The 23,411-nt window shown below is 43.6% G+C and overlaps 3 protein-coding genes across 3 annotated transcripts; all 3 read left to right on the top strand.

The window, feature by feature from the left end:
• The first annotated feature begins 183 nt into the window (after positions 1–183).
• On the top strand, positions 184–1,983 carry LOC113134598 (tripartite motif-containing protein 16-like). Its single transcript, XM_026314051.1, has one exon. The coding sequence runs from the start codon at positions 225–227 to the stop codon at positions 1,914–1,916; it is 1,692 nt and encodes a 563-aa protein (XP_026169836.1). The 5' UTR covers positions 184–224; the 3' UTR covers positions 1,917–1,983.
• A 6,056-nt stretch (positions 1,984–8,039) lies between these two features.
• LOC113134550 (tripartite motif-containing protein 16-like) lies at positions 8,040–10,094 on the top strand. Its single transcript, XM_026313991.1, has one exon. It carries the CDS (start codon positions 8,192–8,194, stop codon positions 9,872–9,874), a length of 1,683 nt encoding a protein of 560 aa, XP_026169776.1. The 5' UTR covers positions 8,040–8,191; the 3' UTR covers positions 9,875–10,094.
• Positions 10,095–13,883: 3,789 nt separating this feature from the next.
• LOC113134992 (uncharacterized) lies at positions 13,884–22,976 on the top strand. Its single transcript, XM_026314623.2, has 3 exons — positions 13,884–15,652; positions 21,256–21,499; positions 21,817–22,976. Exons 1-3 carry the CDS (start codon positions 13,979–13,981, stop codon positions 22,857–22,859), a joined length of 2,961 nt encoding a protein of 986 aa, XP_026170408.1. The 5' UTR covers positions 13,884–13,978; the 3' UTR covers positions 22,860–22,976.
• The last annotated feature ends 435 nt before the right edge of the window (positions 22,977–23,411 follow it).

The following is a 23,411-nucleotide window of genomic DNA, read 5'->3' as shown; positions in this document are numbered from 1 at the left end:
ATAACCCTCCCTCTGCTCTCACACACAGCAGCTCCAGTCTGTCCACGTATTTCCTTGTTTCCTCCCCTTCAGATCTACAGTTTGAAAATGGGTGTAACCAACTTGTGGGAAGGTGCAGGAGCTGACAGACCACATTCACTGTACAAACACCTGTGGTTTAGATCACAGCTCAAACTAGTTTCACTTCTAACAAAGTCACACAGTCATTACCACTGAGAGGTGAAATGGCACAGAAAGGAGCTCAGCTGGACCAGGAATCAATTTCTTGTTCGATCTGTCTGGATCTACTGAAGGATCCGGTGACTGTTCCCTGTGGACACAGCTACTGCATGACCTGCATTAAAACTCACTGGGATGAAGAGGATGAGAAGAATATCTACAGCTGCCCTCAGTGTAGGCAGACCTTCACATCGAGGCCTGTCCTGGTGAAAAACACCATGTTAGCAGATTTAGTGGAGCAGCTGAAGAAGACTGGACTCCAAGCTGCTTCTGTTGATCACTGCTATGCTGGACCTGAAGACGTGGCCTGTGATGTCTGCACTGGGAGAAAACTGAAAGCCCTCAAGTCCTGTCTGGTGTGTCTGGTGTCTTACTGTGAGAAACACCTCCAGCCTCATTATGATGTAGCTCAGTTAAAGAGACACAAGCTGGTGGAGCCCTGCAAGAAGCTCCAGGACAACATCTGCTCTCATCATGATGAGGTGATGAAGATGTTCTGCCGCACTGATCAGCAGTGTATCTGTTCTCTCTGCTCTGTGGAGGAACATAAAGGCCACGACACAGTCTCAGCTGCAGCAGAAAGGACTGAGAGGCAGAGAGAGCTCGAGGGGAGTCGACAGAAAATCCAGCAGAGAATCCAGGACAGAGAGAAAGATGTGAAGGTGCTTCAGCAGGAGCTGGAGGCCATCAATGGCTCTGCTGATAAAGCAGCGGAGGACAGTGAGAAGATCTTCACTGAGCTGATCCGTCTCCTGAAGAAAAGATGCTCTGATTTGAAGCAGCAGATCAGATCCCAGCAGGAAACTGAAGGGAGTCGAGTCAAAGAGCTTCAGGAGAAGCTGGAGCAGGAGATCACTGAGCTGAAGAGGAAAGACGCTGATCTGAAGCAGCTCTCACACACACAGGATCACACCCAGTTTCTACAGAACTACCCCTCAGTGTCAGCTCTCAGTGAACCTACAGATTCATCCAGCATCAATATCCGTCCTCTGAGATACTTTGAGGACGTGACAGCAGCTGTGTCAGAGCTCAGAGATAAACTACAGGACATTCTGAGGGAGAAATGGACAAACATCTCACGGGCTCTGACTGAAGTGGATGTTTTACTGGCACAACCAGAGCCCAAGACCAGAGCTGGATTCTTACAATATTCACAGGAAATCACACTGGATCCAAACACAGCACACACACTTCTGTTATTATCTGAGGGAAACAGAAAAGCAACAGTAATGAGTCAACAACAGTCTTATTCCAGTCACCCAGACAGATTCACTGATTACTGGCAGGTCCTGAATAGAGAGAGTCTGACTGGACGTTGTTACTGGGAGGTGGAGTGGAGCGGGACAGGAGTCAATGTAGCAGTCACATACAAGAATATCAGCAGAGCAGGGACCTCGAAAGAATGTGTATTTGGACTCAATGACAAATCTTGGGCATTATATTGTCGACAAGACAATTATAATTTTTGGCATAATAACATCAGAACTCCAGTGTCAGGTCCTCAGTCCTCCAGAGTAGGAGTGTACCTGGATCACAGAGCAGGTATTCTGTCCTTCTACAGTGTCTCTAAAACCATGACTCTCCTCCACAGAGTCCAGACCACATTCACTCAGCCTCTCTATGCTGGACTCTGGCTTGGTTACTGTTTGAATTCTGGAAGCAGTGCTGAGATTTGTGAAGTCATGCTACAGGATTAAAGCAGCTCAATCAGCTCATTAATTTAGTTTCAATAGTTGCTTATTGTTGTGGTATCACATTAATCAAACTGTGGGTAGAACTATGATCTTTGCTTTCTGTTTTATCTCTGCCTTGTTTTCCAAACTGACAATGTAAAATGTTTAATTTACTGTCTGTATTATTATTGTTTTATCCATCAATAAAACAGGATTGAAAAATGAAGATAAGTTGAGTCCACTTGGTCCAGTTTGTTGTTAGAGACAGACATGAACAGCAGAGGGGGTGTGAGAGCCACAGAGCACAGTGTCATGTCCAGTACACCTGAGGGTTCAGGTAATACTGAAATATACATTTAACAAATATTTCACTAGGGTACGAAACAAATTGTTCACAGTACACTGTTGTATCATATTAATATTCTGGAAACAAAAGTAAAATGTACAGCTTTGCTTAGGATCACACAGTAGTAAATGATTTCAGTACTTCTTCACTTGTCCATGTCTTCAATTACAACATGGTGCTTCATGTAATTTAGCATTTTAGAGGTGAAATAATGTGTGCACATAAGTTTCCAGCATCCCAGCACCTGTTTGTGAAAGGAAGATAGTTTGACTGACAAACAAAGAAAATCCCGTTTGTATACAAGTTCACGCCAAATGCATTTTCTCTGGGTTTGCTTCTGCAATTCAGGAGCCATTGCACATGCGCATTGGTGCCTCTTCCTACCCTCCCGTTGACGTACGTCATGGTGACGTCACTGGGAGAAAGGCTGAATGGCTGATGGAGGCGAAAGTGGTTTTCCACATTTCTCATGTCTGTCTCACAGCTGTCTGTGGACACTGCAGCAGAGGAAGGAAGGTAAGAATATGTGTTTTTAATGAGGGATTGTGTTAGAAATCTAACTTCTCCTGCATACGGTCTTTGCCTTAATCACAAATGCAGTAGAGTTGGCTAAAGCTAACGTTTCCTGTTATCCCCACGGAGTTGCTAGCTTGTAGTTCAGGCTAAAACTAGAAGTGACTGACAGTAAATTTACCTTGGAGGTCGTATGTGTTATTTTTATTATTTTTACTTTCTGATTGTTAATAAAAATTTTACACAAAATAATTTAAATTACAAATCTAACCGAAGATATTCAACGCTCGCTCCTGGTAGAAATTTAAAGTTCCCGCTTTTTGCGGCCGCGTATTGCTTATGCGTATATCCGTTTGTTGTGACGGTGGTGGTTTGATTAGTTTGACTACAGCTACGAGCGTTTTAAGGTTCAAAGGTCAGATAACAGTTTTCATATTATACTGTTCGTTGGTTCCTGTCCACTGTCAGTGACGTGATATTGTTCTGCTGCTGTACAGTGACTGCATTTTAACCACACCATGTTTGTCCTGGCTAACGTTACTTTAAGATTAGAGCTCAAGGCTAACGTTAAGTTCTTCTTGGGAATTAAAATGTTGATGAAAGTACAATGAGACATTAATACATCCTGACATTACAGTGGACACTGCATGCAATGCTTCTCTTTAGCAAAGCTCTTCAGTAAAGGCCTCATAATACCAGAGACTAAGATGATGCTGTGAGCTAATTTGAAGCTGCTCTGTTAAAAACACCTGGACATTTTTGACATTAGCCTGGATCGGGTTATGTGTTCACTGCTTCAGATGCTTTGGAATGGAGAGTATCCATGTAAATAATGGTAAGTCTTCTTGTATTTTACAAAGTGCTGCATTATGTGAGGTTGTTTGAGTTATTGCTAGCTAGGGAATGTTTTAGAATCTGTTTTTAAGATCAGTGACTCTTAAAAATCAGCCAGATGAACCTACAGAAGTTTCTGAAGCATGGGGCTACTTGTTTTTCTGCCTCTGGGGAAATAAAGTGACAACTGAAAAGAAGTTAGAGCCTCTTGCTTTATGTGATGGAAGAGAAATTGTAATGAAAGAGAATCTCCTAGTATGACCTAATTAGCAATATCAACAGTAGATTTATTGGTTTTATTAATTTTATTATGAAAGAGATTCCATTTATTACAATAGTAGCAGTATTTGTAATATACAGTGGGTACTATTAGTTTTAATAATCAGCAGAGTAGTATTAATAGTAGTATTAGTAGTGCTCAGTAGTAGAAGTCTTTTTAATATAACTTGTAATTTGTAATAGAAAGTGTCGAGGCATTTGAATAAGTATCCTTTAAAAAGCATGGCCTCTTTTTTTAAATCGAATATAGTCACAGCTTTCACCACATAAAATGACAAAGCCTCACCTGCCGTTCATCTGTTTCTAGTTAGTGTCAATTCTTTGATAACATTTAACAATTATTTAAAAATTATATGTGATATTTAACATAATTTCCCATTGCATTAAGTATGCTTGCTTCCTTTGGTTTTATTTTGAAATTAGCCTAACTAGACTTTGTCATTGTCTACTAATGTTTTTCTTTTATATTATTATTTATTTATTTTAGTGGGACAGAGCTGAATCATGGAAACTAACATGGTAGGACCTTTTTAAAAGCAATATTCTCTACACTTTAACGTAAAAGTTCAACTGAGTTGCTTCTTGGCTTGGAGACTATGAATCTTTCGACACACAGACATCAGCAGACATTGTGTTTCTTTGTTGATGCTTTCATTTACATTACACCCAAATGATTTTTTTTTGTTTTGGTTCCTTCATAATCTGATCAGCAGCGAGTGGTTAATAGTTCAGTTACATTGAGATCAGATGATTAATGTGTCCAGTAAAGTACATTACACAACAGAACCAGGACTAGAGATGAGACTGGTCAGCAGTTTTTTCTTTGTCTCCACACTTTCCTCTTTCCTTCCTTTTAATAATTGGATTTTTGTTTAATCAGATCTGGGCACTTTGCAACCTGTGTGAATAACTGACGGTCAGTTAGAAACAGAGCAGGTCCTCAATACAGCTTCACTAGAACTAAGGACAAAACTCAAAGAAAAGTAAAGTCACCATCTGCTTCAGGTCCAACTTCTCTCTCCTTCAAACTCAAAGCTGAACAGAAGCAGAAGATGCCAAAGCTCTGTGTCCCACTGCTCAGAGATCTTAAACCCTTTACAGTTGATGCTGTGCAGCCAAAACTGTGACAGAGGACAGTTAGAAAGACTGATCCCTGAAGCATCTTTACTAACCTGAGCCAACTTCATGCTGATTTTAAACATGTCCAACCCAAGTTTAATTGCATTGTTTATTTTTTTTTCAGTTCTCATACTGATTCATTTATTGGCACTGAACTGATGTCACTGAGATCTGACTATTTATTCAAGGACAGTTTTTCTTCTACATGAGTTTGTCCATTTCCTGTAGCTTCTTTCTTCTGGACGGAAATATTTAACTTACTGTACTGCGGTCGTCTCACAGCTACAGTTTTCATACTGAAAATATATTTTCTGACATTAGTTTTACTTCTCAGTATTAAAAAGTAGTTTGACAGTGAGGCATCAATACTTAACAAAACATACAGTATCAGTACTTCTGAACCACCACAAGATGGAGGTAGAATTAAATTGTAAATAAAATCACAGAGGATCATGACTCTGCTCTGATGGTGTTTGTGTTACATTGTGTTGTAGCTGCATCTCAAATCTTGAATCTCACACTGAAACAGCCTGACAGCTGTTGGACCAAGCCACTGAACCCACAGTAGCAGTAAATACAGTCTTACCTTAAAGGTGTTTCTTTGAGCTTTGAGGTTAGACAGGAATCTCCGTGGACCATGATGTTTGCAGATGACATTGTCATCTGTAGTGAGAGCAGGGAGCAGGTGGAGGAAAATGTAGAGAGGTGGAGGTTTTCTCTGGAAAGGAGAGGAATGAAGGTTAGCTGCAGTAAAACAGAGTACATGTGTGTAAATGAGAGGGACTCAAGTAGAACGGTGAGGTTACAAGGAGTAGAGGTGAAGAAGGTGGAGGATTTTAAGTACCTAGGGTCAACAGTCCAGAGCAACGGAGAGTGTGGAAAAGAAGTGAAGAGACATGTACAAGCAGGTTGGAACGGGTGGAGGAACGTGTCAGGTGTGATGTGTGACAAAAGAGTGTCAGCAAGAATGAAAGGAAAGGTGGACAAGACAGTGGTGAGACCAGCAATGTTGGAGAAAAAGCCAGGGAAGCCAGATTGAGATGGTTTGGACATGTTCAGAGGAGGGACAGTGAATACATTGGTAAAAGGATGCTGAGGTTAGAGCTGCCAGGAAGGAGGCCTAGAGGAAGACCAAAGAGGAGGTTATTGGATGTAGTGAAGGAGGACATGAGGATAGTTGGTGTGGGTGAGGAGGATTCAGAGGATAGGGTTAGATGGAGGAAGATGATTCGCTGTGGCGACCCCTGAAGGGAGCAGCCGAAAGGAGAAGAAGGACCGTATTTGCATGGACCAAATTCCCATTTCAGTTGTTGATAAAACAGGTTTCAGAAACCTTGTAGAACAGCTTGACAAAAGATATGAGATGCCAAAGAGAAAACACTTCTCTGAGACAGAGATTCCCACTTTGTACATTGAATCGAGGTCTGTGCTTGTATCACAACTGTCCAGCCAGCCTTTCTTTGCTTGTAAGTGTACAATTCACTTCATTAGTGACTCTTGGGGGTAGTAGTATTAGTAGTAGAGTTCTTTTTAATATAACTATTACTATTTGTGGTAGAATTAAATGTCACATTAATAGCTATATGTAGAGGCGTTTGTAGCAGTATTTAAAAAGCATTGCCTTTTCTCTATTTCACATTGGTCACCAACCTTTTCTCTGTCAAATTTTCATGTCAGACAAAAGGCAAAGATGTTCCGTACCTTTTAGAAGTTTAAAAATTTAAATCCTATACAGAAGATCAATTGGTTTCTAAAGGGCTTTTCGAGCATAGATCTAAAAATAGGCCTCAGGTTTAAAGGGTTACCCTAACAGCATTCTGAGTCCAAAGTCCCTCCCTTGTTCTACAATGAGCAGTACAGTCTTCATGTTGTGTCCCTTACAGGTGCAGCACTACCCGACTGTTTACTTCAGGTTCTATCAAATTTGGCCCATTTCATTTTTCACTGTGAGCAGTTCTTAGTCTGTGCTACACAGATTTCACAGTTTGGATACAGAAACAAAATGGTGTCAGCTAAATATAATGCACCATCAATTAAACAGAGAGTGATTTTGGACACAGTGTTTGTCAAGTGTTTTCTAGAGCTGTTTATTAATTTGCTGCTAATTTACTGAAACTGTTTCAAGGACCAGTGAACCTGCAGCCTAACAAGCTAGCTCACAGATAATAACACCATCTGGTTTGACTCACCATCCTAAATATTGATAATGAAACTGATAATATTCATCTCCAAGTGACTGTTTCAAGTTTAATTTGGTCTTCCGGCAGTTGGATGAATCCAAATATTGAATCAACAAACATCAACCGACAAATGAAGCCAAATTCACAGGTGTTATGTTTTTTAGTTTATTTGAGATCCAGGTGTTACATTTTCTTTGCTTCTTTTTTTAGCAGGAAACCATCTTGCTGGAAACTAGTAAAATGATTGTCATCCAGGTGTGACTGCTTACTTACTTACAGAGAAACGTTAGCATTATCAGGCTAATATCAGCATATTGTATGAGACTGATGCTGTGTCTCTGTCTGAATTACTGTAAATCTAAAACCAGGGCCTTGTTTGATCAGTCACCTCATAGCAGGAAGTCCACTGTGATTGGTCCAAACAACCACATATTTACTCCTAAAATAAAGAAGCAACAACATTTTATGGCCTTTCTTTGCCATGGATGTTGAACCAGGAGTTGTAGGTCTGTCTGAAGAAATGTCCTTAAAAGTCAAATGATACAACAGGCCTGTCAACATGTCAGTGATCAACTAAGTCTGACATTTTCTAACAGTGTTCTGGTTTATTCATGACTGATTTTAGCTGAAATCCTCTACATCAAAAATAGATTGTTTTTAGTTTATATGTTAGGAGAACAGAGCAGGTGAGTTAAAACTGAGGACGACATGATCCCTAAATGAACAACTGACCAGTGTATTTAATGAGGAATTCAAGGGTTAAATAAGCAGTATCTCTGTCTTCCTGAAATGAGGCTCAGCCTGATAACCCTCCCTCTGCTCTCACCCACATCAGCTCCAGTCTGTCCACGTATTTCCTTCTTCCCTCCCCTTCAGATCTACAGTTTGATGATGGGTCTAACCAACATGTGGGGAAGTGCAGGAGCTGACAGACCACATTCACTGTACAAACACATGTTGTTTAGATCATAGCTCAAACTAGTTTCACTTCTAACAAAGTCCCACAGTCATTACCACTGAGAGGTGAAATGGCACAGAAAGGAGCTCAGCTTGACCAGGAAATCTTTTCTTGTTCGATCTGTCTGGATCTACTGAAGGATCCGGTGACTGTTCCCTGTGGACACAGCTACTGCATGACCTGTATTAAAACTCACTGGGATGAAGAGGATGAGAAGAATATTTACAGCTGCCCTCAGTGTAGGCAGACCTTCACACCAAGGCCTGTCCTGGGGAAAAACACCATGTTTGCAGCTTTAGTGGAGCAGCTGAAGAAGACTGGACACCAAGCTGCTCCTGCTGATCACTGCTATGCTGGACCTGAAGATGTGGCCTGTGATGTCTGCACTGGGAGAAAACTGAAAGCCCTCAAGTCCTGTCTGGTGTGTCTGGTGTCTTACTGTGAGAAACACCTCCAGCCTCATTATGATGTAGCTCAGTTAAAGAGACACAAGCTGTTGGAGCCCTGCAAGAAGCTCCAGGACAACATCTGCTCTCATCACGATGAGGTGATGAAGATGTTCTGCCGCACTGATCAGCAGTGTATCTGTTATCTCTGCTCTGTGGACGAACATAAAGGCCACGACACAGTCTCAGCTGCAGCAGAAAGGACTGAGAGGCAGAGAGAGCTCGAGGGGAGTCAACAGAAAATCCAGCAGAGAATCCAGGACAGAGAGAAAGATGTGAAGGTGCTTCAGCAGGAGCTGGAGACCATCAATGGCTCTGCTGATAAAGCAGTGAAGAACAGTGAGAAGATCTTCAGTGAGCTGATCTGTCTCCTGAAGAAAAGACGCTCTGATGTGAAGCAGCAGATCAGATCCCAGCAGAAAACTGAAGGGAGTCGAGTCAAAGAGCTTCAGGAGAAGCTGGAGCAGGAGATCACTGAGCTGAAGAGGAAAGACGCTGATCTGAAGCAGCTCTCACACACACAGGATCACACCCAGTTTCTACAGAACTACCCCTCAGTGTCAGCTCTCAGTGAACCTACAGACTCATCCAGCATCAATATCCGTCCTCTGAGATACTTTGAGGACGTGACAGCAGCTGTGTCAGAGCTCGGAGATAAACTACAGGACATTCTGAGGGAGAAATGGACAAACATCTCACTGGCTCTGACTGAAGTGGATGTTTTACTGTCACAACCAGAGCCCAAGACCAGAGCTGGATTCTTACAATATTCACAGAAAATCACACTGGATCCAAACACAGCAAACACACAGCTGTTATTATCTGAGGGAAACAGAAAAGCGACATCAGTGAGTCGACAACAGTCTTATTCCAGTCACCCAGACAGATTCATTAAATGGTGTCAGGTCTTGAGTGGAGAGAGTCTGACTGGACGTTGTTACTGGGAAGTGGAGTGGAGCGGGAGAGTAGTTGTTGTAGCAGTCACATACAAGAATATCAGCAGAAAAGGGTGGTTGAATGAATGTGTATTTGGTTTCAATGACAAATCTTGGGCATTAGATTGTGGAGAAGATAATTATAACTTTTGGCACAACAACATCAAAACTCCAGTGTCAGGTCCTCAGTCCTCCAGACTAGGAGTGTACCTGGATCACAGAGCAGGTATTCTGTCCTTCTACAGTGTCTCTGAAACCATGACTCTCCTCCACAGAGTCCAGACCACATTCACTCAGCCTCTCTATGCTGGATTCTACCTTTCCAATTTGTTTAATGCTGGAAGCAGTGCTGAGATTTGTAAAGTCAAATAGATGCTACAGGATTAAAACAGCTCAATGAGATGATGATTTAGTTTCATTAATAGTTTGTGGTGTCACATTAATCAAACAGTGGAACTATGATCTCTGCTTTCTGTTTTATCTCTGCCTTGTTATTCAAACAAACACAATGTAAGATTTTTAATTCACTGTCTATTTTTACAGAAAGTTAATGTTTTGTCTAACAATAAAAGTGAGGATTGAAAAATGACAATTTTAAATGAGTCCAGTTGGTCCAGTTTGTTGTTAGAAATAGACATGAGCAGCAGGAGGAGTGTGAGAGCCACAGAGCACAGTGTCATGTACAGTACACTTGAGGGTTTAGGTCAGGGGTCGGCAACCTGTGGCTCTTTTATCCCTCTGCTGCGGCTCCCTACAGCCTTGGGAAATAAACAATGAGTATTTAATTAAAATGTATTTTTGTTTAGTTAATTTTTAAAATGTAATTCCAAATTTGAAAATTATGGTGATCTTGGTCCACATGTGTTTTGTGGAGTTGGAGAAGGCATTCGACTGCGTCCCTCACAACATCCTGTGGGAGGTGCTCCTGGAGTGTGGGGCCCCTTGGCCCTTTGCTGAGGGCTGTTCGATCTCTATACAAACGGAGCAGGAGCTTGGTTCGCGTTGCCAGTAGTAAGTCAGATCTGTTCCCAGTGCACGTTGAACTCCGGCATGGCTGCCCTTTGTCACCGGTTCTGTTCATCACTTATGGACATAATTTCTAGGCGCAGCCAGGGGCCGGAGGGAGTCCAGTTCGGGGACCACAGGATCTCATCTCTGCTTTTTGCAGATGATGTTGTCCTGTTGGCTCCATCGAGCCAGGATTTCCAGCGTGCGCTCGGGCGGTTTGCAACCGAGTGTGAAGCGGCTGGGATGAGAATCAGCACCTCCAAGTCTGAGGCCATGGTACTCACCCGGAAAAAGGTGGCTGGCCATCTCCAGGCCAGGGGAGAGATCCTGCCTCAGGTGGAGGAGTTTAAGTATCTTGGGGTCTTGTTCACGAGTGAGCAAAGGATGGAACGTGAGATTGACAGACGGATCAGGGCATCGGCAGCAGTAATGCGGTTGGTGTACCGGTCCGTTGTGGTGAAGAAGGAGCTAAGCCGGAAGGCGAAGCTCTCGATTTACCGGTCAATCTACGTTCCTACTCTCACCTATGGTCATGAGCTCTGGGTCATGACCGAAAGGACAAGATCGCGGATACAAGCGGCTGAAATGAGCTTCCGCCACAGGGTGGCTGGGCGCTCCCTTAGAGATAGGTGGAGGAGCTTGGTCACCCGGGAGGAGCTTGGAGTAGAGCCTCCGCTCCTCCACATCGAGAGGAGTCTGCTGAGGTGGCTCAGGCATCTGTTTCGGATGCCTCCTGGGCACCTCCCTGGGGAGGTGTTCCGGGCATGTCCCACCAGAAGGAGGCCCCGAGGAAGACCCAGGACACGCTGGAGGGACTATGTCTCCCGGCTGGCCTGGGAACGCCTCGGTGTCCCCCCGGAAGAGCTGGAGGAAGTGTCCAGGGAGAAGGAAGCCTGGGTATCCCTGATTAGGCTACTGCCCCCGCAACCCGGCCCCGGATAAGCGGAAGAAGATGGATGGATGGATGGTGATCTTGTAAAATCTAAATAAAACATGATTAAAAATTGTTGTCATTCTTAATATTCATCACAACCGCCAATGTACGACAGCTGCCTGCGCGCGATTTCTATAATTTTTCGACTCCAGGTAAATCAACTATGGAGAATTCTAAGAAAAGAAAAGTATCTGAAGAAAACAGAACATTTAATGCTACGTGGACAGATTAATTTGCTTTCACTGCTGACGAGACTGGTTTACCAGTCTGCTTAATATGTGATGAGAAACTAGCAAACAACAAAAAGTCAAATGTTGCGAGACATTTCCAGAATAAACACGCAGCCTTTGCTCAAAAATATCCGGATTGGGGATGAGAGAAAAAAAGCCGTTTCAGAACTGATGCAGAAGGTTGATATGAGCAAAAATGTTTTTAAGAAGTGGATGAAATCTGCAAATTCAACCACATACGCTAGTTTTGTGGCCGCTCATGAAATGGCCAGGCACGGGAAGCTGTTCACAGACAGAGAATATTTAAAAGACAGAATAAAGGCAAGAAACATTTTAACCTGTGTTATTTTATTTTATATTGCAAAAGGACTTTGCGGCTCCCGGTGTTTTCTTTTCTGTGGAAAATGGGTCCAAATGGCTCTTTGAGTGTTTAAGGTTGCCAACCCTTGGTTTAGGTAATACTGAAACATGCTGTCCAGTGTCACTGAAGTCTTGTGTTTGTCCATGACAGTGAAATCAGAGCTGTTCACTGCTTGTACTGAAGAGCTGTGATAACTAAATGTTCACTTTCAAACTGTAGTCAGAGCATGAAGTTTTTAAAGGAAACACAAATAGCTTGGCATTATTTGGGGGCGGTTTATAAGAGGTCAAATATCATCTTTCAACATAAAAGGTTGTGTTGTGCTGTTTGCTTCCATCCTGCTGCAGGTTTTTTGAGTACATCTACTTGTACCAGAGTATGGTGATGTTCCAGATCGACCAGAAGACCAAGGACTGCGCAAAGGTCGCTCTGACGGAGGCCTGGGATCCCTTTGACATCCCTGACAACTCCACCTTTGAGGACCAGTATTTCATCGGAGGTCCCGGGGACAACGTGGAGGTTCAGGAGTGGTCGGACAGGAAGCCTGCACGCAAACGTGAGTCTGGGTCTAAACACAACACCCTTGGGTTTATGCAGAGCGGTATATTTTTTATGCTAAAGAACGAGGAATACACATGGATAAAAGCTAAATAACAACATTTAGAAAACAAACATTCAAACACCCTTAAACAGGTGAGCAGTGTGGCTCCCTGTAGCACCTGTCAATCAGCCCGGCCTGAGAGGATGCCCGAGTCCTGCTGAGGCCTCGTCCGCCCTGACCTTTGAACCTAAGAGCCCAACAGCATTCTGTGTCCAAAGTCCCTCCCTTGTTCTACAATGAGCAGTACAGTCTTCATGTTGTGTCCCTTACAGGTGCAGCACCACCCGACTGTTTACTTCAGGTTGTATCAAATTTGGCCCATTTCATTTTTCACTGTGAGCGGTTATTAGTCTGTGCTACACAGATTTCACAGTTTGGATACAGAAACAAAATGGTGTCAGCTAAATATAATGCACCATAAATTAAACAGGGAGTGATTTTGGACACAGTGTTTGAAGCCAAATTCACAGGTGTTATGTTTTTTAGTTTATTTGAGATCCAGGTGTTACATTTTCTTTGCTTCTTTTTTAGCAGGAAACCATCTTGCTGGAAACTAGTAAAATGATTGTCATCCAGGTGTGACTGCTTACTTACTTACAGAGAAACGTTAGCATTATCAGGCTAATATCAGCATATTGTATGAGACTGATGCTGTGTCTCTGTCTGAATTACTGTAAATCTAAAACCAGGGCCTTGTTTTGATCAGTCACCTCATAGCAGGAAGTCTACTGTGATTGGTCCAAACAACCACATATTTACTCCTAAAATAAAGAATCAACAACATTTTATGGCGTTTCTATACCATGGATGTTGAACCAGGAGTTGTAGGTCTGTCTGAAGAAATGTCCTTAAAAGGTAAATGATACAACAGGCCTGTCAACATGTCAGTGATCAACTAAGTCTGACATTTTCTAACAGTGTTCTGGTTTCTTCATGACTGATTTTAGCTGAAATCCTCTACATCAAAAATAGATTGTTTTTAGTTTATATGTTAGGAGAACAGAGCAGGTGAGTTAAAACTGAGGACGACATGATCCCTAAATGAACAACTGACCAGTGTATTTATTTGGGAATTCAAGGGTTAAATAAGCAGAATCTCTGTCTTCCTGGAATGAGGCTCAGCCTGATAACCCTCCCTCTGCTCTCACCCACATCAGCTCCAGTCTGTCCACGTATTTCCTTCCCTTCAGATCTACAGTTTGATGATGGGTCTAACCAACATGTGGGGAAGTGCAGGAGCTGACAGACCACATTCACTGTACAAACACATGTTGTTTAGATCACAGCTCAAAGTAGTTTCACTTCTAACAAAGTCACACAGTCATTACCACTGAGAGGTGAAATGGCACAGAAAGGAGCTCAGCTTGACCAGGAAACCTTTTCTTGTTCGATCTGTCTGGATCTACTGAAGGATCCGGTGACTGTTCCCTGTGGACACAGCTACTGCATGACCTGTATTAAAACTCACTGGGATGAAGAGGATGAGAAGAATATCTACAGCTGCCCTCAGTGTAGGCAGACCTTCACACCGAGGCCTGTCCTGGGGAAAAACACCATGTTTGCAGCTTTAGTGGAGCAGCTGAAGAAGACTGGACTCCAAGCTGCTTCTGCTGATCACTGCTATGCTGGACCTGAAGATGTGGCCTGTGATGTCTGCACTGGGAGAAAACTGAAAGCCCTCAAGTCCTGTCTGGTGTGTCTGGTGTCTTACTGTGAGAAACACCTCCAGCCTCATTATGATGTAGCTCAGTTAAAGAGACACAAGCTGGTGGAGCCCTGCAAGAAGCTCCAGGACAGCATCTGCTCTCATCACGATGAGGTGATGAAGATGTTCTGCCGCACTGATCAGCACTGTATCTGTTATCTCTGCTCTGTGGACGAACATAAAGGCCACGACACAGTCTCAGCTGCAGCAGAAAGGACTGAGAGGCAGAGAGAGCTCGAGGGGAGTCGACAGAAAATCCAGCAGAGAATCCACGACAGAGAGAAAGATGTGAAGGTGCTTCAGCTGGAGCTGGAGACCATCAATGGCTCTGCTGATAAAGCAGTGAAGAACAGTGAGAAGATCTTCAGTGAGCTGATCTGTCTCCTGAAGAAAAGACGCTCTGATGTGAAGCAGCAGATCAGATCCCAGAAGGAAACTGAAGGGAGTCGAGTCCAAGAGCTTCAGGAGAAGCTGGAGCAGGAGATCACTGAGATGAAGAGGAAAGACGCTGATCTGAAGCAGCTCTCACACACACAGGATCACACCCAGTTTCTACAGAACTACCCCTCAGTGTCAGCTCTCAGTGAACCTACAGACTCATCCAGCATCAATATCCGTCCTCTGAGATACTTTGAGGACGTGACAGCAGCTGTGTCAGAGCTCAGAGATAAACTACAGGACATTCTGAGGGAGAAATGGACAAACATCTCACTGGCTCTGACTGAAGTGGATGTTTTACTGTCACGACCAGAGCCCAAGACCAGAGCTGGATTCTTACAATATTCACAGGAAATCACACTGGATCCAAACACAGCAAACACACAGCTGTTATTATCTGAGGGGAACAGAAAAGCGACATCAGTGAGTCAAGAACAGTCTTATTCCAGTCACCCAGACAGATTCAGTGGATGGTGTCAGGTCCTGAGTGGAGAGAGTCTGACTGGACGTTGTTACTGGGAAGTGGAGTGGAGCGGGAGAGTAGTTGTTGTAGCAGTCACATACAAGAATATCAGCAGAGCAGGGTGGTTGAATGAATGTGTATTTGGTTTCAATGACAAATCTTGGGCATTAGATTGTGGAGAAGATAATTATAACTTTTGGCACAACAACATCAAAACTCCAGTGTCAGGTCCTCAGTCCTCCAGACTAGGAGTGTACCTGGATCACAGAGCAGGTATTCTGTCCTTCTACAGTGTCTCTGAAACCATGACTCTCCTCCACAGAGTCCAGACCACATTCACTCAGCCTCTCTATGCTGGATTCTACCTTTCCAATTTGTTTAATGCTGGAAGCAGTGCTGAGATTTGTAAAGTCAAATAGATGCTACAGGATTAAAACAGCTCAATGAGATGATGATTTAGTTTCATTAATAGTTTGTGGTGTCACATTAATCAAACAGTGGGTGGAACTATGATCTCTGCTTTCTGTTTTATCTCTGCCTTGTTATTCAAACAAACACAATGTAAGATTTTTAATTCACTGTCTATTTTTACAGAAAGTTAATGTTTTGTCTAACAATAAAAGTGAGGATTGAAAAATGACAATTTTAAATGAGTCCAGTTGGTCCAGTTTGTTGTTAGAAATAGACATGAGCAGCAGGAGGAGTGTGAGAGCCACAGAGCACAGTGTCATGTACAGTACACTTGAGGGTTTAGGTCAGGGGTCGGCAACCTGTGGCTCTTTTATCCCTCTGCTGCGGCTCCCTACAGCCTTGGGAAATAAACAATGAGTATTTAATTAAAATGTATTTTTGTTTAGTTAATTTTTAAAATGTAATTCCAAATTTGAAAATTATGGTGATCTTGGTCCACATGTGTTTTGTGGAGTTGGAGAAGGCATTCGACTGCGTCCCTCGCAACATCCTGTGGGAGGTGCTCCTGGAGTGTGGGGCCCCTTGGCCCTTTGCTGAGGGCTGTTCGATCTCTATACAAACGGAGCAGGAGCTTGGTTCGCGTTGCCAGTAGTAAGTCAGATCTGTTCCCAGTGCACGTTGAACTCCGGCATGGCTGCCCTTTGTCACCGGTTCTGTTCATCACTTATGGACATAATTTCTAGGCGCAGCCAGGGGCCGGAGGGAGTCCAGTTCGGGGACCACAGGATCTCATCTCTGCTTTTTGCAGATGATGTTGTCCTGTTGGCTCCATCGAGCCAGGATTTCCAGCGTGCGCTCGGGCGGTTTGCAACCGAGTGTGAAGCGGCTGGGATGAGAATCAGCACCTCCAAGTCTGAGGCCATGGTACTCACCCGGAAAAAGGTGGCTGGCCATCTCCAGGCCAGGGGAGAGATTCAATTCAATTCAATTCAATTTTATTTGTATAGCGCCAAATCACAATACAAATCATCTCAAGGCACTTTACAAAAACTAAAACTAAAAACCCAACAATTCCCTTTATGAGCAAGCACTTGGCGACAGTGGAGAGGAAAAAACTCCCTTTAACGGAAGAAAAAAACCTCCAGCAGAACCGGGCTCAGTTTGGGCGGCCATCTGCCTCGACCGGTTGGGGTGAGTGGATAGAGCAGAGAGAAAAGAACAGCAAAAATAAACAACAAATAGACACTGCAAGTTGGTGGGGCCAGTAACTGCACATCAGCGATAAACAGCTCCAGGACCAGGGACACCTGCAGAAGGTACAGAGAGAGAGAGAGAGAGAGAGGGAGGGAGAGAGCACAAACTAGGGGAGAGAGAGAGCACAAGGTTAGTAACATTCAATGGTGGAATATACATGAGGTGGGAGAGAAGGGGGGGGGTAGGGTAGGGGAGCTCAGTGCACCAATGGTCCTCGGGCAGTCTAGGCCTATAGCAGCATAACTAACTAAGGGATGGTTCAGGGTTGCCTGAAGCCAGCCCTAACTATATGCTTTGTCAAAGAGGAAGGTTTTAAGTCTAGCCTTAAAAGTACAGAGAGTGTCCGCCTCCTGAACCCAGGCTGAGAGCTGGTTCCACAGGAGAGGAGCTTGATAGCTAAAGGCTCTGCCTCCCATTCTGCTTTTGAGAACTCTGGGAACCACAAGTAGGCCTGCACTCTGAGAGCGAAGTGGTCTATTGGGATAATATGGTACTATGAGGTCTTTAAGGTATGAAGGAGCTTGATTATGAAGGGATTTGTATGTGAGAAGAAGGATTTTAAATTCTATTCTATATTTTACAGGGAGCCAATGAAGAGAAGCCAATATAGGAGAAATATGATCTCTCTTGCTAGTTCCTGTCAGGACTCTGGCTGCGGCATTCTGGATTAATTGGAGGCTTTTTATTAAGATATTAGGACATCCAGATAGTAATGAGTTACAGTAATCTAGCCTTGAGGAAACAAACGCATGGACTAGTTTTTCTGCATCATTTTGAGACAGGATGTTCCTAATTTTGGAAATGTTGCGCAGGTGAAAGAATGCAGTTCTAGAAATTTGTTTTATGTGTGAGTTAAAGGACATGTCCTGGTCAAAAATAACTCCAAGGTTTTTTACAGTAGTGCTGGAGGCCAGGGCTATGCCATCTAGAGTAGCTATAATTTTAGAAAAGTTATTTCTGAGATTTTTAGGCCCAAATATAATGACTTCTGTTTTCTCCGAGTTTAAAAGTAAAAAGTTACTGGTCATCCAAGCCTTTATGTCAGTTAGACAGGCTTGAAGTCTGGTTAACTGGTTTGTGTTAACAGGTTTAATAGATAGATATAACTGAGTGTCATCCGCATAGCAGTGGTAATTAATAGAGTGCTTCCTAATGATATATCCTAAAGGAAGCATGTACAGGGTGAACAGAATCGGTCCTAGCACAGAACCTTGTGGAACTCCATAACTAACTTTTGTTCGTGTGGAAGGTTCATCATGGACATGAACAAACTGGAATCTGTCCGATAAATAGGATTGGAACCACTTTAACGCTGTTCCTCTGATACCAATCACATGCTCCAGTCTCTGTAATAAGATGTTGTGGTCAATGGTGTCGAATGCTGCACTAAGGTCTAGGAGGACAAGTATCGAAACAAGTCCATTATCTGAGGCTAAGAGAAGATCGTTGGTAACTTTCAACAGTGCTGTTTCTGTACTATGATGTGCTCTAAATCCTGATTGGAAATCTTCAAATAGTTCATTCCTGTGTAAGTGGTCTGATAGCTGCTTAGCAACAGCTTTTTCTAGGATTTTAGAAATAAATGGCAGGTTGGATATTGGTCTATAATTAGCCAAGACACCTGGATCAAGACTAGGCTTTTTGAGTAAAGGTTTGATTACTGCAGTCTTAAAGGCCTGGGGTACGTAGCCTGATACTAGAGATAAATTTACCAAGTCCAATAAAGATGAGTTCATTAATGGCAGGGTGCCTTTAAGCAGTCTAGTCGGGATGGGGTCCAAGAGACACGTTGATGATTTCGATGAAGCAACTACTGATGTAAATTCAGAGAGATCTATAGGAGAGAAGCAGTCTAAACATAACTGAGGTCCTACAGATGATTCAAGAGCTACTGTAGTAAAAGATTCATTTATTGCAGGTATAGGAAGCATCTGCTGAATTTTATCTCTAATAGTTGTGATTTTATTTGTAAAGAAACTCATAAATTCATCACTGCTGAGAGCTAAGGGAACACTGGGCTCAACGGAGCTGTGGCTTTTTGTCAGCCTGGCTACAGTGCTGAAAAGAAACCTGGGATTGTTCTTATTTTCCTCTATTAGTGATGAATAGTATGCAGTTCTGGCTTTACGGAGAGCTTTTTTATATGTTAGTAGACTGTTTTTCCAGGCTAGAAAAATTTCCTCTAAGTTTGTGGAACGCCACTTCCTTTCCAGCCTTCGTGATGCCTGCTTTAAGGTACGAACATGTAAATTATACCATGGGGCTAGTCTTCTCTGAATCACTAACTTCTTTTTCAGAGGGGCTACAGAATCAAGCGTTTCACGCAGTGAGGTTACAGCGCTGTCAACAACATGATCAATTTGGTAGGGAGTAGGATTAAGGCAGCTGCCCTCCATTATGTTTATACTTGGCATAGATGCAAATAAAGATGGAATCATTTTCTTAAATTTATTAACAGCGTTGTCGGATAAACATCTGCTGTAGTGGAATTTTCTTCCAGACGCTGCATGATCCATCATTTTAAATTCGAAAGTTATTAAAGAATGATCTGACAAAACAGGATTTGGGGGGAAAATTATTAGATGTTCAATTTCGATGCCATAGGTCAGAACAAGATCAAGGGTGTGATTGAAACAGTGGGTGGGTTTATTAACGTTTTGAATGAAACCAATTGAATCTAATATAGAATTAAATGCAATGCTGAGGCTGTTATTTTCAACATCTACATGAATGTTAAAATCTCCCACTATAATGACTTTATCTGATCTAAGCACTAAATCAGACAGGAAGTCAGGGAATTCAGTTAAAAACTCTGAGTAAGGAACAGGTGGACGGATCCTGCCTCAGGTGGAGGAGTTTAAGTATCTTGGGGTCTTGTTCACGAGTGAGCAAAGGATGGAACGTGAGATTGACAGACGGATCAGGGCATCGGCAGCAGTAATGCGGTTGGTGTACCGGTCCGTTGTGGTGAAGAAGGAGCTAAGCCGGAAGGCGAAGCTCTCGATTTACCGGTCAATCTACGTTCCTACTCTCACCTATGGTCATGAGCTCTGGGTCATGACCGAAAGGACAAGATCGTGGATACAAGCGGCTGAAATGAGCTTCCTCCACAGGGTGGCTGGGCGCTCCCTTAGAGATAGGGTGAGGAGCTCGGTCACCCGGGAGGAGCTTGGAGTAGAGCCTCCGCTCCTCCACATCGAGAGGAGTCAGCTGAGGTGGCTCAGGCATCTGTTTCGGATGCCTCCTGGGCACCTCCCTGGGGAGGTGTTCCGGGCATGTCCCACCAGAAGGAGGCCCCGAGGAAGACCCAGGACACGCTGGAGGGACTATGTCTCCCGGCTGGCCTGGGAACGCCTCGGTGTCCCCCCGGAAGAGCTGGAGGAAGTGTCCAGGGAGAAGGAAGCCTGGGTATCCCTGATTAGGCTACTGCCCCCGCAACCCGGCCCCGGATAAGCGGAAGAAGATGGATGGATGGATGGTGATCTTGTAAAATCTAAATAAAACATGATTAAAAATTGTTGTCATTCTTAATATTCATCACAACCGCCAATGTACGACAGCTGCCTGCGCGCGATTTCTATAATTTTTCGACTCCAGGTAAATCAACTATGGAGAATTCTAAGAAAAGAAAAGTATCTGAAGAAAACAGAACATTTAATGCTACGTGGGCAGATTAATTTGCTTTCACTGCTGACGAGACTGGTTTACCAGTCTGCTTAATATGTGATGAGAAACTAGCAAACAACAAAAAGTCAAATGTTGCGAGACATTTCCAGAATAAACACGCAGCCTTTGCTCAAAAATATCCGGATTGGGGATGAGAGAAAAAAAGCCGTTTCAGAACTGATGCAGAAGGTTGATATGAGCAAAAATGTTTTTAAGAAGTGGATGAAATCTGCAAATTCAACCATATACGCTAGTTTTTTGGCCGCTCATGAAATGGCCAGGCACGGGAAGCTGTTCACAGACAGAGAATATTTAAAAGACAGAATAAAGGCAAGAAACATTTTAACCTGTGTTATTTTATTTTATATTGCAAAAGGACTTTGCGGCTCCCGGTGTTTTCTTTTCTGTGGAAAATGGGTCCAAATGGCTCTTTGAGTGTTTAAGGTTGCCAACCCTTGGTTTAGGTAATACTGAAACATGCTGTCCAGTGTCACTGAAGTCTTGTGTTTGTCCATGACAGTGAAATCAGAGCTGTTCACTGCTTGTACTGAAGAGCTGTGATAACTAAATGTTCACTTTCAAACTGTAGTCAGAGCATGAAGTTTTTAAAGGAAACACAAATAGCTTGGCATTATTTGGGGGCGGTTTATAAGAGGTCAAATATCATCTTTCAACATAAAAGGTTGTGTTGTGCTGTTTGCTTCCATCCTGCTGCAGGTTTTTTGAGTACATCTACTTGTACCAGAGTATGGTGATGTTCCAGATCGACCAGAAGACCAAGGACTGCGCAAAGGTCGCTCTGACGGAGGCCTGGGATCCCTTTGACATCCCTGACAACTCCACCTTTGAGGACCAGTATTTCATCGGAGGTCCCGGGGACAACGTGGAGGTTCAGGAGTGGTCGGACAGGAAGCCTGCACGCAAACGTGAGTCTGGGTCTAAACACAACACCCTTGGGTTTATGCAGAGCGGTATATTTTTTATGCTAAAGAACGAGGAATACACATGGATAAAAGCTAAATAACAACATTTAGAAAACAAACATTCAAACACCCTTAAACAGGTGAGCAGTGTGGCTCCCTGTAGCACCTGTCAATCAGCCCGGCCTGAGAGGATGCCCGAGTCCTGCTGAGGCCTCGACCGCCCTGACCTTTGAACCTAAGAGCCCAACAGCATTCTGTGTCCAAAGTCCCTCCCTTGTTCTACAATGAGCAGTACAGTCTTCATGTTGTGTCCCTTACAGGTGCAGCACCACCCGACTGTTTACTTCAGGTTGTATCAAATTTGGCCCATTTCATTTTTCACTGTGAGAAGATCTTCAGTGAGCTGATCTGTCTCCTGGAGAAAAGACGCTCTGATGTGAAGCAGCAGATCAGATCCCAGCAGGAAACTGAAGTGAGTCGAGTCAAACAGCTTCAGGAGAAGCTGGAGCAGGAGATCACTGAGCTGAAGAGGAAAGACGCTGATCTGAAGCAGCTCTCACACACACAGGATCACACCCAGTTTCTACAGAACTACCCCTCAGTGTCAGCTCTCAGTGAACCTACAGACTCATCCAGCATCAATATCCGTCCTCTGAGATACTTTGAGGACGTGACAGCAGCTGTGTCAGAGCTCAGAGATAAACTACAGGACATTCTGAGGGAGAAATGGACAAACATCTCACTGGCTCTGACTGAAGTGGATGTTTTACTGCCACAACCAGAGCCCAAGACCAGAGCTGGATTCTTACAATATTCACAGGAAATCACACTGGATCCAAACACAGCAAACACCCGTCTGTTATTATCTGAGGGAAACAGAAAAGCAACATTAATGAGTCAATATCAGTCTTATTCCAGTCACCCAGACAGATTCACTTATTGGTGTCAGGTCCTGAGTAGAGAGAGTCTGACTGGACGTTGTTACTGGGAGATGGAGTGGAGCGGGACAGGAGTTTCTGTAGCAGTCACATACAAGAATATCAGCAGAGCAGGGTGGTCAAGTGAATGTGAATTTGGATTTAATGACAAATCCTGGGTTTTGGATTGTCAACTGAATAGTTATGATTTTTGGCACAATAATATCAGAACTCCAGTGTCAGGTCCCCAGTCCACTAGAATAGGAGTGTACCTGGATCACAGAGCAGGTATTCTGTCCTTCTACAGTGTCTCTGAAACCATGACTCTCCTCCACAGAGTCCAGACCACATTCACTCAACCTCTCTATGCTGGACTTCAGCTTTGGTATGGTGAATTTTGGTGGGATATTTATTTTGACAACACTGCTGAGCTATGTAAACTCTAATAGTCATTGAGTTAATTAAGCTCAGCTGTATTTTAGCACGGACTGGTGACCTGTCCAGGGTGGACCCCTGCCTTTCACCCGAGAGAGAGCTGGGATAGGCTCCAGCAGATCCCCGTGACCCTGGTCTTCAGGAAAAAGCAGATATAGAAAATGGATGGATGAATGGATGTATTTTAGCACTGTGGATTGTTGGTTTTCCCTGTTGCCTCACAGCATGAAGGTTCCTGGTTTGAAACCCATCAGGGGCCTTTCTGTGTGGAGTTTGTATGTTCTCCCTGTGCTTGTGTGGGTTTCCTCCCACAGTCCAAAAACATGTATGTCAGGTTGATTGGTGACTCTAAATTGCCCATAGGAGTGAGTGTGAGTGTGTGAGGTTGTTTGTCTCTATGTGGCCCTGTGATGAACTGGTGACCTGTCCAGGGTGGACCCCTGCCTTTCACCCAGAGAAAGCTGGGATAGGCTCCAGCAGGTCTCTGGGACCCAATTTTGTGATACATTAGTGACATCTAAAAGATACTGAGGAAGGTGGGTTAGAGAGAGCCTACTGAGGGA

The sequence above is a fragment of the Mastacembelus armatus genome, chromosome 17 (genome assembly GCF_900324485.2).
Source record: "Mastacembelus armatus chromosome 17, fMasArm1.2, whole genome shotgun sequence".
NCBI classification, from domain to species: domain Eukaryota; kingdom Metazoa; phylum Chordata; class Actinopteri; order Synbranchiformes; family Mastacembelidae; genus Mastacembelus; species Mastacembelus armatus.
The sequence above is the reverse complement of the archived record's forward strand: the minus strand, read 5'-3'. Positions and strand labels throughout refer to the sequence as shown.

Bases quoted from the DNA above. Each gene is read 5' to 3' on its own strand.
- LOC113134598 (XM_026314051.1), top strand. From the start codon at position 225: ATGGCACAGAAAGGAGCTCAGCTGGACCAGGAATCAATTTCTTGTTCG.
- LOC113134550 (XM_026313991.1), top strand. From the start codon at position 8,192: ATGGCACAGAAAGGAGCTCAGCTTGACCAGGAAATCTTTTCTTGTTCG.
- LOC113134992 (XM_026314623.2), top strand. From the start codon at position 13,979: ATGGCACAGAAAGGAGCTCAGCTTGACCAGGAAACCTTTTCTTGTTCG. The intron at 15,653-21,255 runs GTCAAATAGATG...TCAACATAAAAG, and splicing joins GCAGTGCTGAGATTTGTAAA to GTTGTGTTGTGCTGTTTGCT. The intron at 21,500-21,816 runs GTGAGTCTGGGT...TGTCCCTTACAG, and splicing joins CAGGAAGCCTGCACGCAAAC to GTGCAGCACCACCCGACTGT.